Source organism: Taudactylus pleione, unplaced genomic scaffold (genome assembly GCF_031769625.1).
Source record: "Taudactylus pleione unplaced genomic scaffold, aTauple2 ptg000282l, whole genome shotgun sequence".
NCBI lineage: Eukaryota > Metazoa > Chordata > Amphibia > Anura > Myobatrachidae > Taudactylus > Taudactylus pleione.
In genome coordinates this window covers 6,323,148-6,337,776 of record NW_028284684.1, presented here as the reverse complement: position 1 = coordinate 6,337,776, position 14,629 = coordinate 6,323,148, and the positions used below count along the sequence as shown (strand labels likewise).

Below are 14,629 nucleotides of genomic sequence, written 5' to 3'. Positions count from 1 at the left end.
GTTGCACTGACACAGACGCCATGTTCAGCCGGAGATTCTGAGCCTCTATCGGGCTGGTGCAATCTGCAATGGTCCTGATAAGCACAGCAACGGATTAGCACCGCAACCAGTGTGCATCTCAGTAGGAAAACCATCAGCCACAGCATTCGAATTAAGACACAGCAGTGATTGCAATTACGCACTATAGTGCATGTTTTACCCGAAAATGAGGACCAAGAACTCACTTTTGCAGTATGGGTAGGTACCCAGGGGCACGCTGCGCTGCCTCCATTACCCTGTCTCCTGATTAAATGTCTCCCTGGCCCGACAAAGGATGACTATAAAAAGTGTATTTGAAGCCAGCCCTTTCGCTCCTTTTCCGGATGCTGCATTACCCGACACTGCAGGGACAGCAGCCCCAGCACCTGGTGGGAGGATGACCCTGGCACCTAGTGGGAGGATGGCCCAGCATGACCACAGCTTATTTATGGCTGCTGAAAAATATGCAGTTGTGTCTGCAACTGCATCCACCTCAGAATAAGGCCCATTGTGTGGTGATCATCCGACAATGGGCCTGATTATCAAGGTCCCCCATACACGTTGCGATATGCACCTTGCGATGTGACTTGCGATATTACGGCAAACATATCGGGCGGTCCCAACATGCTGAGCGATCGAGTGGCCTACCGCCGGATATGCCGGCACCCCCTCCCCCACCCGCATAGCGCTGCATGGGATTGTACATCGCATCCCCAGATCAAAGTGATCATGCAGTAAAATGTGGAGGTGTGATGTATGACCCCACGAGAGCACACACTGGCCGATATCATGCCCAAACAAGGTACGATATGACATCGAAATCATACCAATCCATGGGATCGGCTGCTATATCGCACCCTGTATGGGTGCCTTTTAATTGGGAATAAAGCAAGAAAGAGTAAGACAATGTTGCACTGCAGGTGAGGCAGATTTAAAATGTGCACATAATTTATATTTGAGAGAGGCGTGTCCAAACTAAAATCTAACTTTGTCCAGCATTTGTGGGCTACATGCAACAGCAGCCAGTATTTACCGCATATGCAAAAAAAAATAAATAAATATGTATTTGCTTTCCTTGCAATGCTACATGGTTTGTCGAGGTACAGTTACTTGCTCTACTGCTTTATTGCCAACTCACAATGGCTAAAATAGCACACAAAGAAAAAAATTCCACCCGTGGGAGATCTAAAGACGCACCAGTCGGTATTACACTGTGTACGGATGCTGAGGGCGTCTCAGTCCTTTCATATTGGGGTGCAGGGATTTACAGGGGGATGATCTTTGTAACAGCTATTGCATATAGTTGCAACTGCCAATTGACATAGCTGCTGGTGCGTCCACCTCTGAAACAGGCCCTTAATATGCATTAGGTTTCCTAATTTAAAAAATAGTATGCCTTTGTTGGGCTATAATACTATGCTTGCACATAGTGTACATTTAAATCGGGACAGTAAAAACTTACAAAAAAATTAATTTAAAAAATTGTATTTTGAAAAGTATTTTTTTTATTTAATTTTTCGTGTGAAAAGAACTACACAAAGAATCCTGTTGGTTGCAATTTAGGAACAATTAATTCGTGCCACAAGTATTTATTTGAAAGTTTAGGTTTGCTTTTTAGTTACGCTTTATTTAACGTTTTTTATTCAAAAAGACAATTGGTATTTTCAGAAAATATAAAGTCTTCTAAAAAAAATATAATGTATAATTTGTGTGGATAAAAATGTTGTTGGAATGTGACGAGCGCTAACGGAAAATGACCTCAGCACAAAAGTAAGAAAAGTATCCAAGTACCTCAATGGTTAGATATAAGGATTTAATGTAAGTATTGCATTCCCACAAGCATTTTTTTGTTGATTTATTTTACACTGTGTACATACTTAGAGATTTTCTATAGTCCCTCTCTTATTGACACCTGATTAGTGTATGTAATGAAATGAATACATTTTAGTACACTTTTAGCTGTGCAAATATTCAATAGCATGCAACTGAGTGTTATAAAGACCGGAGTATGGTATTTGTTTTTGTTTTTTTAATTAAGTGTTGGCGTTTTTTATTTTTTTTTGTATTAGGAATTAGATCAAAATATAAAGATCAAGAACATAATAGGGCTTATGCAAAATGTGACTTAAGTTCATTAATTTTAGTTGCATTTGATTATTTTTTTCTTTTGGAGTAAAATAAATGTCAGTAAAAAAAAATTGCAGATTTGTGAAAATTGTTATGCTTCGAGAGACAGAAGCACGCAATCAGTTTTGCAATTCCGTCCTTGCAATTATGGTAATGCCTTTTGCATGCATACTTACCAAGGACACATCATCAAATAATCTGCGATAACATCGGTAACCCATGGGGTCACGGAAGCCGGCCGCTGCAGATACGACAAAGAGGCCAGGATATGTCAGCCGCCGAAGATCCTGTCCCTTACCCCAACAACCACGACACGCCTCAGTTTCGGGAAACGCAGGCTGTGGCTGGCCTCTCCTACCCTCACAAATGGCAGCAGATTGTCAATCATTGACATTCTGCAGCAGGAATCTGCGTTCAGCTGAATAGAGCCCTTTAAGCTCTGTTACTGGCACCACATTTGGTAAGTAAGGTAATCGCCATATTTGTTTAAATTTATGTTTTTATTTCTCTTATTATTCAGATTTAAAGCTGGGTACACACTGGAGCGATGGGCATTCGTTCCGACATGGGAACAAATGCCCTTGAACGGGGATTACCTGTACACACTGAAAAGAGTTAATGAACTTTCCATCCTTCGTTAACTTACTACAGTTCGCTAGCGATATCGCTAGGTTTGATGTGCAGCACATTAAACTTTGCGACCGCTGGAGCGTGCAATCGCCCGTACACACTGAGCGATGTAGGCAGTTTATCGCTATGAAGTGGCAAATCGGCCCGACATCGCTCCTATGCGTTTCCAGCTTATAATGCCAGACATAATCATAAATTTGTTGAAGACAACTAGTTTGTGTACCATTTAATGGTAGCTAAAGCATAACGTAGGCTTAATGTATTTGATACGTTTTAAATGTGTCTTTATACAGCACCTGCATTAAACACAGTAACCCAATTCAAAGTATCTAAAACTGGGTACACATTAAACAATGTGTACCCAGGGATGCGACGGGCGAGCCTTCCCATGGGCCCTCCTAACACACATGGACACATTATGTTGGCCCCTGCCACGCTCTGCTTCATCGGGTCGTCAATCTCATAGTCAGATTGAGCAGCATGTACGGAGGACCTGATGACATTGAGAGAACACGCAATGGGCAACATAGAGGGTACACACTAGACGACTTGAACGATTTGTCATTCCGATGCGTCAGAATCTGTCAAATCGTTCAAATTATCATTAAGTGTGTACCCAGCTTAGAGATGTGTGCGGCTCAGCAGTCACAGACTTAATTTTTGTTAAGCATTTTACTTGCGTGTTTTATAACCAATGCATCCAACTTGAGCCCCAAGCTATACAGTATATTCTGTAATTAAAAAGTAATCTTGTAAACTAATTTGATACCCATAATAATATGAACACTGCTGTTAGTAATTTTTTTTACAGCTATATTGAAATCTATTTCGCTTTAAAAAAACTTGAATCCATTTTTCTACATTTTGGTTAAATCTCACCTCGCTGCAAATTAATGGAGTAATTTGTGAAGCTTTCCATGTAGGATTCTTCTTCACCCTGGTGCACACTTATTCAATGCATATTTTTTTGTAAATGAACTGTGTTGTTTTCTTAATACAAGAGTGAATATGCTTCTACATTTTGAGGCTTGTCTAGTTTCCCATTCAAAATTAATTTAACAAATTAGCTGTATACAAGTAGGTAATATAAGTCTGTTTTGAACTACCAGTTTTTCATGTCTTTTTACACAGAGAGATATAGGTGGAACGTCTGTACACAAAATTATTGATTTATATGATGAAATACTTTCATGGTCAAAAATTGGCTGGGGAAGACCTCTGTTCAAGAGTTGCGGGTTTTATTATAGGGATAAATTATATTGTTCAATCAAAATAAATTATCTTAGAAGTTTATGATCAATACCACTTGCGCACTTACCGTTAAAATAATAATAAAAAAAAGCATTTCTAATATGAGAAAGTAACTTGAGTATCATCAAATGTTCACTTACCATTAGAATAAAAAAAGCTTCTCTAATATGACAAAAATCAAACATCACGGCGAATATACAAATAGCATATCTCTAAATATACTACCTGCTTCACTAGTGTAGACAAAATGGAATATGCATGCTTATACTAACTAGTTTAAGAATTGACGTCTGTATTTTCTTTTTCGGGTTCCATAGGTTCTACAGGAATTAACATAAAGTATGTGGTTGGAATGATCCAGGCACCAAACAGTTACAAGCTTTATCTCCCAGGATGCACTGGTTCCTCTTCCATATATACCCCACCCCTGGCTACAGGCACTTAGATTTTTGTTTGGTGTGCAGGATCAGTGCACCTTGTAGACAGGGGACTGCCCGGGCAGTCCCAAGCTTTGTTTTTTGTTTTTTTTCAATTTTATTTCTTATTACAATGAGTAAGCAGTACTAGGCGTCCGGATGGATGCCCATACTGCTGCTCCATTTTCCCCCACCGGCGCCGCAACACCAGTGTGGGAACTGGTGATGTCGGCGGGTGCCAGAGGAGTTTGACTGGACGCTGAGCCCAGGACTGCAGCCGGAAGACACGGGGGCACAGGTAAGGTAGCTCCCCGCTTGTGTGGAACCACGTGGCAGTCCGTGCCTCCGGCAGTGGAGGAGACCTGCCAGAGGTTGCTGTTGTGGGGTACCGGGGACGACTGCTGCTTCTTCCTCTAGACCACCAGGGCATATAAATCTGGTGGCGGCAGCCATGTAAAAAGCTAGTGCGCCCGGTGGATTATAACAGCCTAGGGGAGGTAGGCTCTCCCCCAGCCCAGGGATTTTATGGTGTCCCTGGGCATTCAGGATAGGTATCTGCATGTTCCAGTTACGCCATCTCACCAAAGGGTTCTGCGGTTTGCTGTTCTGCAGCAACATTTACAATTTCAGGTGCTGCCTTTTGGTTTGTCAACGGCCCGCGGGTCTTTACAAAAATAATGGCAGTAATGACGGCCTAGCTCAGGAGTTAGGGAGTCAGAATACTGCCATACTTGGACGACCTCCTGATACTGGCGCGGTTTCCAGCTATGTTACAGCATTGATGATTGCCTGCCTACACAGGCATGGTTGGATCATAAATTGGATAAAGTCATCTTTCTCCAGTACAGCTTGGTGCATTTAGGTGCACTCCTGTATTCTCTGGCGCAGAAGGCAAGATTTTGGCCCATCAATTACGGGTTTGCAGATTTCTCCACAATCAGACGGTGTCTTTCCACTCAGCGATGCAGGTTCTGGGGTCCATGGTGTCCACCTTCGACATGATGGAATATACTCAGTTCCACTCCAGACCACTGCAACAGCTAATTCTCTCCCGGTGGAGAGGGAACTACCAGTTAATAAGGTCACAGACGATCCGACTTTTTCCAGAGGTTCGGCTTTCCCTCTCATTGTGGCTGCAGACGTTTCGTTTGAACAAGGGTCGCCCATTCTGGATTCCAGATTGGGTACTCCTCACCACGGATGCCAGCCCTTCGCGGATGGGGCACAGAGACTGGTCGTCACACTTTTCAGGGAAGATGGATGACCAAAGAGGGTCACCTATCCTTAAACATCCTGGAACTTCGTGCAGGATAAAGAGCACTCGTACAGGCACAGGATATACTAAAGACAGACCTGTCCAGATACAGTCCAACGCGACCGCAGTAGCCTACCTCAACCATCAGGGAGGCACTCGAAGTCTGGCAGCCGTGGCGGAAGTGACAAACATTCTGGTCTGGGCAGAATGTCATCTTCCACCAATCTCTGCAGTATTCATACCAGGAGTCCTCAACTGGGAAGCGGACTAACACGCCAGGGAATGAGCTCTTCATCCGGATGTCTTTCAGATCCTAGTGGATTAATGGGGACTACCAGAGGTAGACCTCATTGCCTTAGGCTACAACCACAAGGTCCCCAGGTACGGGACCCGAACCAGGGATCCCTCAGCCGATTTTGTGGACGGTCTAGCAGTGAAGTGGGACCTCAAGCTAGCATATCTCTTTCATCCGATCTCCCTCCCAAGGGTCAAAGGGAAATTCAAGCAGGAGGGCGGCACAGTAATACTGATAAGCCCCTGCTTGGCCCACGAAAGAGCTGTTCTTCGTACTAAAGTGAAAAAAAATGCAAAATCCCTATTTTTGGCTAAAAATGTAAGGATTTCTTTCAGAACTCTTTGGATACCCCCTAATGATAAATTACTGGAAAAAAAATTGTAAGTTGCATACTTTGGTGAAAAACGACTGTGCAAATTTTGGGCGTAAAAGAAAAAAAGTTGAAGAAAGATAGAATGCAATATTTTCCAGAAAATTACTGTTCCAAGTAAATTGAGGGTACATTAAAATGGGTGCAAGTATATTTTCGTGTCGTAATAACACAATTTTAAAAGCCGTTAGAAAAACCTCGCCTGCTGCGACCGCGTGCGATATTTAAAACTCTTGAGGCTTCCATACTGCCCATCGAAAAATCAGACCCAATACGTTAAAACCATTTTCAACAGGTTTTTTTCCGCCCAAAATTTGCGCAGTCGGGATGGAGAAAACTTTTCTCCATTTTTTTTTTTGCCTTTTGCTGTTTTCGCCTGTTTTTGGTAAAAATGTTGCAGTTTTTTTTTTTTCGAATATTAGTTTTCGCTGCTAATTGAATACGGCCCACAAAGCTTGTAACTGTTTGGTGCCTGGATCACTCCAACCACATACCCCAAGGTAATTCCTGTGGGCCTCGAAGAATAAGAATTAACAAATACCACAACTCTTATTTTACCACTGATAAGGACTGTCTTTGTGTCACTGCTTACTTGCATTAATCAATCAGTCTCAGAGTGACAATTTTACAAATATATTGGTTCTACTGTGCTTTTCCAAGGATCTGGTTCATATATATATATATATATATATATATATATAATCCACAGCAAACAAAGCGGCACTCAGGAGACTTTGCACTGGGGTGAAACACACAGAAGACGGGTTCTCTGCATCCCGAAACATTGAAGTAAAACACGTTGTTTCACCCCAGTGCAAAGTCTCCTGAGTGCCGCTTTGTTTGCTGTGGATTGGATAGAGGGGAGTGATCTCCGCCTCATTGGGGGCACCTGGAGCAAGGTATTTGCCCAGCTTGGGGCTTATGGAGTGCCGGGACTTTCTCATGAAAATATATATATATATATATATATATATATACAGATCCTTCCTTTAGAGCGATGTAGCCCACAGGGAAGAATGAATAGGCCGCACTCCTCCGTGATGAGCAAAAGCAAATTGTATTAATTACATAGTTACATAGTGCACAATAGTAGGGTCGACGTTTCAAGACCGCGCAGGACACTTTCATCAGGACACGGAGGAGTGCCGCCTATTCCTTTCATCCCTGCGGGCTACATTGCTCTAAAGGAAGGATCTGTATGTGTGTGTATGTATATATGCTTATTTTGGGAAGGCACCCTTCATTCCTTGCACAAGAACTTTGAATGCCGAACTGGACTAATAAAATATGTGTATATATATATATATATATATATATATATATATATATATATATATATATAATAAGATTTTTTTATTGATATAACATTTTTTATTTTTTGCTTTTTATTAATCAAATTATTTTAAAGTTTGGAATATATGTGCCCTGTATTAGCATACATTTCTTTAACTTGTTTTATTCAGTCAATATTTTATTGAATTGTCATCTGTATTGAACTCATTAATCACTTATGTCCTACATGCCTATGAAATGGTGTAGGGAGTTCTTGAAAGGTAATTTGATGCATTTTAAAGATGCATCATTCTGCATTTGACTTAAACTACAGTATACTTCCCTATGTTAATTGCGCAAGCACTTTAGCAGGAAACATTGAATATGCTTTATTTGACTTGTGAACACAGAATAATTGTTTTTGTCTACTGAACTGTTTTTGGCTGTTTTTAATTTCACTTTTGCAGGCTACTCAAGATGATGAACATGAAACAAATTGGACGTAATTACTACAACCCTAATGATCCTATAGAAATCAGAAATCATAAGTAAGTTAATAATAATTAAATTTACATTTGGTATACGGTATTGGATTTTCTGTGTTCTATTCACATTAGAATGCCACATCCTTTTGCTTAGAAAACCTTTTACCCAAAGCAGTTATTGTGTCTGGTATATTTAAAAAACAAAAGGTTGGTGGGTTAGCTTAACGCCTGGGGAAAAATAGAGGAAAAACTAAAAGAAAAAGAAATGTGATTATTCGAACCATAGTTTTTACAGTTTATTAATTTTATATTTTGCAGTTCCGATGTTTTCCTTTCTTTGGTGTTTTTGAAATATCCTTTCAAAACTAATAATGACTTAATGGCATAGTGGTTAACGTTGGCGTCTCATAGTACTGTGGCCACATAAGTATGGTCTAGAGCAGGGGTATTCAACATGCGGCCCTCCAGCTGCTGTGAAACACATCTCCGCATTCCCTGCTACAGTTTTGCTTTTAGGGCAAGGTAAAACTGGCAGGGCATATTGGCATGTGTAGTTACACAGCAGCTGGAAGGCAGCATTCTGAATAAGCCTGATTTAGAGCTGGTATGTTTCCTTTGTGTTTAAAGATGCATCTTTCTGCATAACCTCCCTCCCAGTCTCTCCATATTCCCAAAAACATACTGGTATGTTAATGCTAGTGTTTGTAGAGAACTTAGACTGATTAAAATTTCTACATCAGGGTCCATAGGGTATCCACAGGATACCTTGGGGTATAGGTGATGACGTCAGGCATCGGGCACCATAGAGTTAAGTTTTCCGCCTCCCAGGATGCACTAGGGTCCCCCTCCTATACCCCGCCCCCGAGCAAAGGCATCTCAGTTTCGTTGGTGCCCGGCTCGGAGTCGGAGCACCTGTTTAGAGGGGGGCTAAGGATTAGCCCCTGAAGTTTTCTTCAAGGCAGCTGTGGCTGCCCATCTGGAAGTACAGCATGGACAGTCACTACTGACGTCCATGCTGTCTTCCCTACACCCCCACCGGTACCAGAACGCCGGTACTGATCCGCGGATGCTGGTAAGCATCTGGGGTCACAGCTAGCGGTGACCCCAGATGTTTTGTACCATGGCCGGATTCAAGGGGGGCAGCAGGTAAGCAGCGGGGTCCCACGGTGGATCCCCGCTGAAACATGGTCCTGAGTCCCCAGGCAGGGGGCTCCCTGGGGACTGGCTGCAGTGTGGAGCCAGGTAACAAACCTGTGCTTCCCCTACCCCCCTGGGATAGCGGACCGCAGCTGAGCGGTAGCGCTGCGGCGTCCCAGGGGTCAATTGCATGCCAGGGGAGCGCGCCTTCCCTGTACACAGCCAGCGCCTCCCCCGCTGCACACAGCCCTCTCTGCACCTGCCAATTGGCCCTGTGGCAGCGCTCCTCCCCCAGGCCGGCCTTCTCTCTGCTCCTCGGTGGCCATCTTTATGGAAGCATGGTGAACGCTGCTGGAAGCTGCTGATCGGTGGCATCGTGGTCTGGGTCCCCCGGCATACCTCTCCTCCGTTGGAACAGGTCTGTGTATGCAGCACTGTGTCCTACCAGTGTTTCCTCTTTCGGGGTCAGTTAGTAGACCATTTAGAGGAGGCGTGGAAACATCCTGGCAAATGGTATCAGCCTCAAAGATGTTTAGCGGTGGCTTATCCGTTTGCGGACAATTATTTCTCAAGTGGGAAACCCCTCTTCAGGTGGATTCTCATGTGACACGCCTAGTCCGAAGTGCCACCTTGCCCATGCCCTCCCTGTCCTCCTTAAAGGATGCTACGGACCGTAAGGTGGAGATCTGCCTGAAGTCCATTTATTCCCTTGCGGGGGGGGCATCCAGACTGGCTATGGCCGTATGTTGGGTAGCCAGAGCTATGGTACGCTGGGCCGATAGTTTGGAGGCGTCTTTGGATTCCGACTGTTCGGCTGAACTGTCCGAATTGATAGGCAATCTCCGGGATTCGGCCACTTACATCAATGAAGCGGCTTTGGATATTAGTACCCTCACTTCTCGCATTTCCTTGGCAGCTGTGGCTGCTCGTCGCACCTTATGGTTGCAATCCTGGAAGGCGGATGCTGATTCCAAAAGGGGATTGGAAGCTTTGCCATTTAATGGAGAACTCCTCTTTGGTCCGGATCTGGACAAAATTGTGGCCACGCTGGCGGCAGCCAAATCTGCATGTCTCCCGTCTGCTGCGGTCCCTTCCAGTTCGGGTACGTCATCCTTTCGGCCTTATAGTGCCCAGGGTAGGCCTAAGGCACAGTCATTTCCCAGACAGGCTGGGCCCAAGAAATCGGCCAAGCCCAGGAAACAGGCCTGGAGTACCAGACGTCCGGCCCCTAAGTCTGATGACAAGCCTGCGGCCTGATGGTCCAGGCCTCCCTTTGGGGGTTCCCAAAGTGGGAGGCTGCCTGCTGCAGTTCGCCCAGTGTTGGTCGGCAACTACGACAGACACTTGGGTTCTAGAGGTGGTTTCTCACGGGTACGCCCTCTCCTTTCGGCACAGGCCCCCATCCCGATTCTTCACCACGTGTCTTCCCTTAGACCAGACCAAAGCCATGGAACTGCGGAAGGTTTTGCACACTATGCTCCAGGCTGGAGTTATAGTGCCTGTTCCATTCTCCCAGAGGGGCCAGAGTTTCTATTCCAATCTATTTTTGGTGCAGAAACCCAATGGGTCGTACCGTCCGATTCTCAACCTCAAGGCCCTCAACAAGTCCTTGCGGGTGCCGCGGTTTCGGATGGAGACCCTACGGTCCATTATTCTGGCGCTGGAGCCTGGGGATTACATGGTGTCGTTGGACATACAGGACGCTTACCTGCATGTCCCTATTCTTTTGCGTCACCAACAGTTCCTCAGGTTTGCAATCCGCATCGATCACTTTCAGTTTCAGGCGTTACCTTTTGGCCTGGCGACAGCACCACGTGTATTCACCAAGGTCATGGCGGCGTCCCTGCGGCTGCAGGGAGTCCGCTTGTTGCCGTACCTAGACGACCTTTTGTTGGTAGCAGGGTCTCCAGAGCTCCTTCTACGCCACTTGGATCTGACAATTGCAGTACTGCATCGCCACGTGGTTGATAAACTGGCAAAAGTCCACCCTGATCCCGTCGCAGAGGATTCTGCACCTCGGAGCCTTATTGGACTCCAGTTAGCAGAGGATCTTTGTGAAGGGGGAAAAGATCTCTGCCTTGCAGTTGAGGGTGCTCAGTTGTCTGCAGAGTCGCCGTGTGTCTCTACACTCGGCGATGATGTTACTGGGCTCCATGGTGTCAGTATTCGACATGGTGGAATATGCCCAGTTTCACTCCAGACCTCTGCAGTAATTGATCCTGTCCAAATGGAATGGACTGCCTCAGAGTCTAAAATCCCAGACGATGCTGCTCACTCCGGAGGTTCGCCTGTCCCTTGCCTGGTGGTTGCAGACGACCCATCTCAACAAGGGTCGTCCGTTTTGGGTGGAGAACTGGGTCCTACTGACAACGGACGCCAGCCTTCGGGGCTGGGGAGCGGTGACGGGTCCACACTTGTTCCAGGGAAGATGGAAACATCTTGGAACTCCGCGCCGTTTTCAATGCTCTCCAGCAGGCACAGCGGGTTCTCCAAGGTCACCCCGTGCAGGTCCAGTTGGACAACGACACCACCGTGGCCTACATAAATCGTCAAGGAGGAACCCGAAGTCGGGCGGCACTCGTAGAGGTGTCCCGCATTCTGGTCTGGGCGGAGCGCAATCTCCCGGCCATATCAGCAGTATTCACCCGGGAGTTCTCAACTGGGAGGCGGACTTTCTCATCCGGGGGAGTGGTCCCTGCACCAGGACGTCTTTCAACTTCTGGTGGTCAGGTGGGGTCTTCCAGAGATCGACCTCATGGCGTCACGGCACAAGAACAAGTTGCAGATGTACGGGTCTCGCACAAGAGACGAAAAGGCGTCTCTGGTGGATGCTCTGTCCGTCCAGTGGACGTCCCGGTTTGCTTTTCTATTTCCTCCATTTTCCCTTCTTCCTCGGCTAATCCGGAAATTCAAACAGGAAGGAGGAACACCCCAGTTGAGAGCTCCCGCGTGGCCCAGGAGGCACTGGTTCTCAGACCTTCAGGGTTCTGTACGTGGACAGTCCTCTGTGGCTGCCGCTGCGACCTGGCCTACTGTCACAGGGTCCTTGTCTTCACCCTGACCTTACTCGGCTGTCTTTGACGGCGTGGCTGTTGAGACGGCCATGTTAAGGTCCAGGGGGTGTTCCAGCTCTATAGTACGAACTATACTAAGATCTCGGAAGCCTTCTTCTGCAAGAATTTACCATCGTGTGTGGCATACGTTCTTCCAGTGGTGTCGGTCGAGAGGTTATGCACTTCAGGAGTTCCGTCTGTCTAGAGTTGGCTTTCCTACAGGCGGGACTAGACCATGGGCTTCGCCTTGCTTCTCTGAAGGTGCAGCTGTCTGCCCTGTCCGTCTGGTTCCATCGTAGGATTGCTACAATCCCTGATGTGCGCACCTTTATGCAAGGTGTTCTTCGAATTCAGCCGCCTTTTGTTCCACCGGTGGCGCCTGGGATTTAGCTGTGGTCCTGAGGGCTCTCCAGGGACCGCCGTTTGAACCACTGGGCTCAGTGGACCTGAAATGGCTGACAGCTAAAACAATTTTCCTTCTGGCCATCGCTTCGGCCAGACGTGTTTCTAACTTAGGGGCTCTATCCTGTAGACCCCCTTTCCTGATTTTTCATGGGAACAGGGCAGTGCTGCGCACTCGTCCTGAATTTCTTCCCAAAGTTGTTTCACCCCTCCATATCAACGAGGAAATCATTGTGCCGGCTTTTAACTCACCCGACCTTTCAGTGGGTGAGGCCACTTTGGACGTTGTGCGGGCCTTAAGGATTTATGTTGACCGCGCTTCTTCGTTTAGGAAGTCGGACGCCTTGTTTGTCCTCTATGGCTTCCGTAAAAAGGGTTGGCCTGCTTCAAAGCAGACTTTGGCAGGTTGGATTCGTATGGCCATTTCAGAAGCTTATCTTCATGAAGGCCTTCCGGTTCCTTCCTCTGTGAGGGCTCATTCCACTAGGTCTGTGGGTCCTTCGTGGGCAGCTCGACGTGGTGCCTCGGCAGTCGAGATCTGCAAGGCTGCCATGTGGTACTCTCTCCATACCTTTGTGAGGTATTACGCGTTTGACACCTTTGCCTCTCAGGATGCTTCCTTCGGGCGGCGGATTCTCCTTTCAGCACAGGAGCGTCCCCACCCTTGAAGGATACTGCTTTGGGACATCCCCAAGGTATCCTGTGGATACCCTATGGACCCTGATGTAGAAAATATGAGATATAGTAAGAACTTACCTTTGTTATCTCTATTTCTACGAAGTCCATAGGGTTCCACAGGACTCCCGCCCTGTCGCACCTGTGTTGCAGATGGACTTTACTCTGGTCACCGGTTTTTCCGTCTCCCTCTGGAGAGAATGTGATTCTTGTGTGTGTCCAGATCTTTTTTCTCTCTCTTCCTTCTCCTAATCCGGCCTATGGCTTGGTACGTAACAGAGATGCCTTGGCTCGGGGGCGGGGTATAGGAGGGGGACCCTAGTGCATCCAGGGAGGCTGAAAACTTAACTCTATGGTGCCCGATGCATGACGTCATCACCTATACCCCAAGGTCTCCTGTGGAACCCTATGGACTTCGTAGAAATAGCGATAGCAAAGGTAAGTTCTTACCATATCTCATATTATTATCCATATAAATAACTTAATATCTTTGCTCGCTGCTTCGGATGACTTGAAAGTTTCTCACATTACTTTTCTAATGAATTTTTCAGTAGTGAACTATTTTTTTTTTTTTTTACCTTAATCTGATTCTGAGCTTGAAACCCCCCATGGTATAAGGCATAATGTTTTACTTCACAGTCCATAGGAGACACAGGCAGAGACCATGGGTATAGGGTGGACCAGGTGGAGTCCGTGCACCAACTAGTTAAGCTTCTTCTCCCAGCAGCCCCGCCCCCCCCCCCCCTCCCAGCCTCAGGCAGACCATTTTTAGTTTGGTGTCCTGAGCAGGGCACATGTTAGAGACTGCTCTGCTGTCTATGCTTTAATTTATTTATTTTTTCGTCTGAGTGGGCAGCGCTAGGCATGATATAGGACGCCCGCATGCTGCTCCCTCAACCCCCTGCACTGGCGTCAGCAACTCTGTCGAGTGGGTCAGTGATATCGGCTGGTCCCCCAGCACACACCAGAGACACGCAGCCGGACGCTGGGGGAGGGAGCACAGACGGTGCTCCAATGGTAAGAGCAGATCCCTGCTTACTAAGAGCCGCTCTGCAGCTGCTTTTTCCACCTGTGGGAGACCACAGGTGGCGCTGAGAGTGGTCGCCCAGGCCGCCTGGCGCCTGCGCTAAACCACCAGGGCACAAGCAATGGTGTGCTTCATTAGATGCAGCCACTGCCCTGGAGGATCTGGTTCAGCTAGGGGAAGGTAGGCTCTCCCCATTCAGCCATTCCCCCCGCTTCC

At 46.5% G+C, this 14,629-nt stretch overlaps 1 protein-coding gene across 1 annotated transcript in view; it reads left to right on the top strand.

Moving 5' to 3' along the window:
- PIWIL1 (piwi like RNA-mediated gene silencing 1) overlaps positions 1-14,629 on the top strand; it is a 414,830-nt gene that overhangs the window by 142,814 nt on the left and 257,387 nt on the right. The window contains exon 7 of the mRNA XM_088482106.1: positions 8,102-8,182. Coding sequence (XP_088338232.1) covers positions 8,102-8,182 — 81 coding nt within the window. The remainder of the gene's footprint in view (positions 1-8,101; positions 8,183-14,629) is intronic.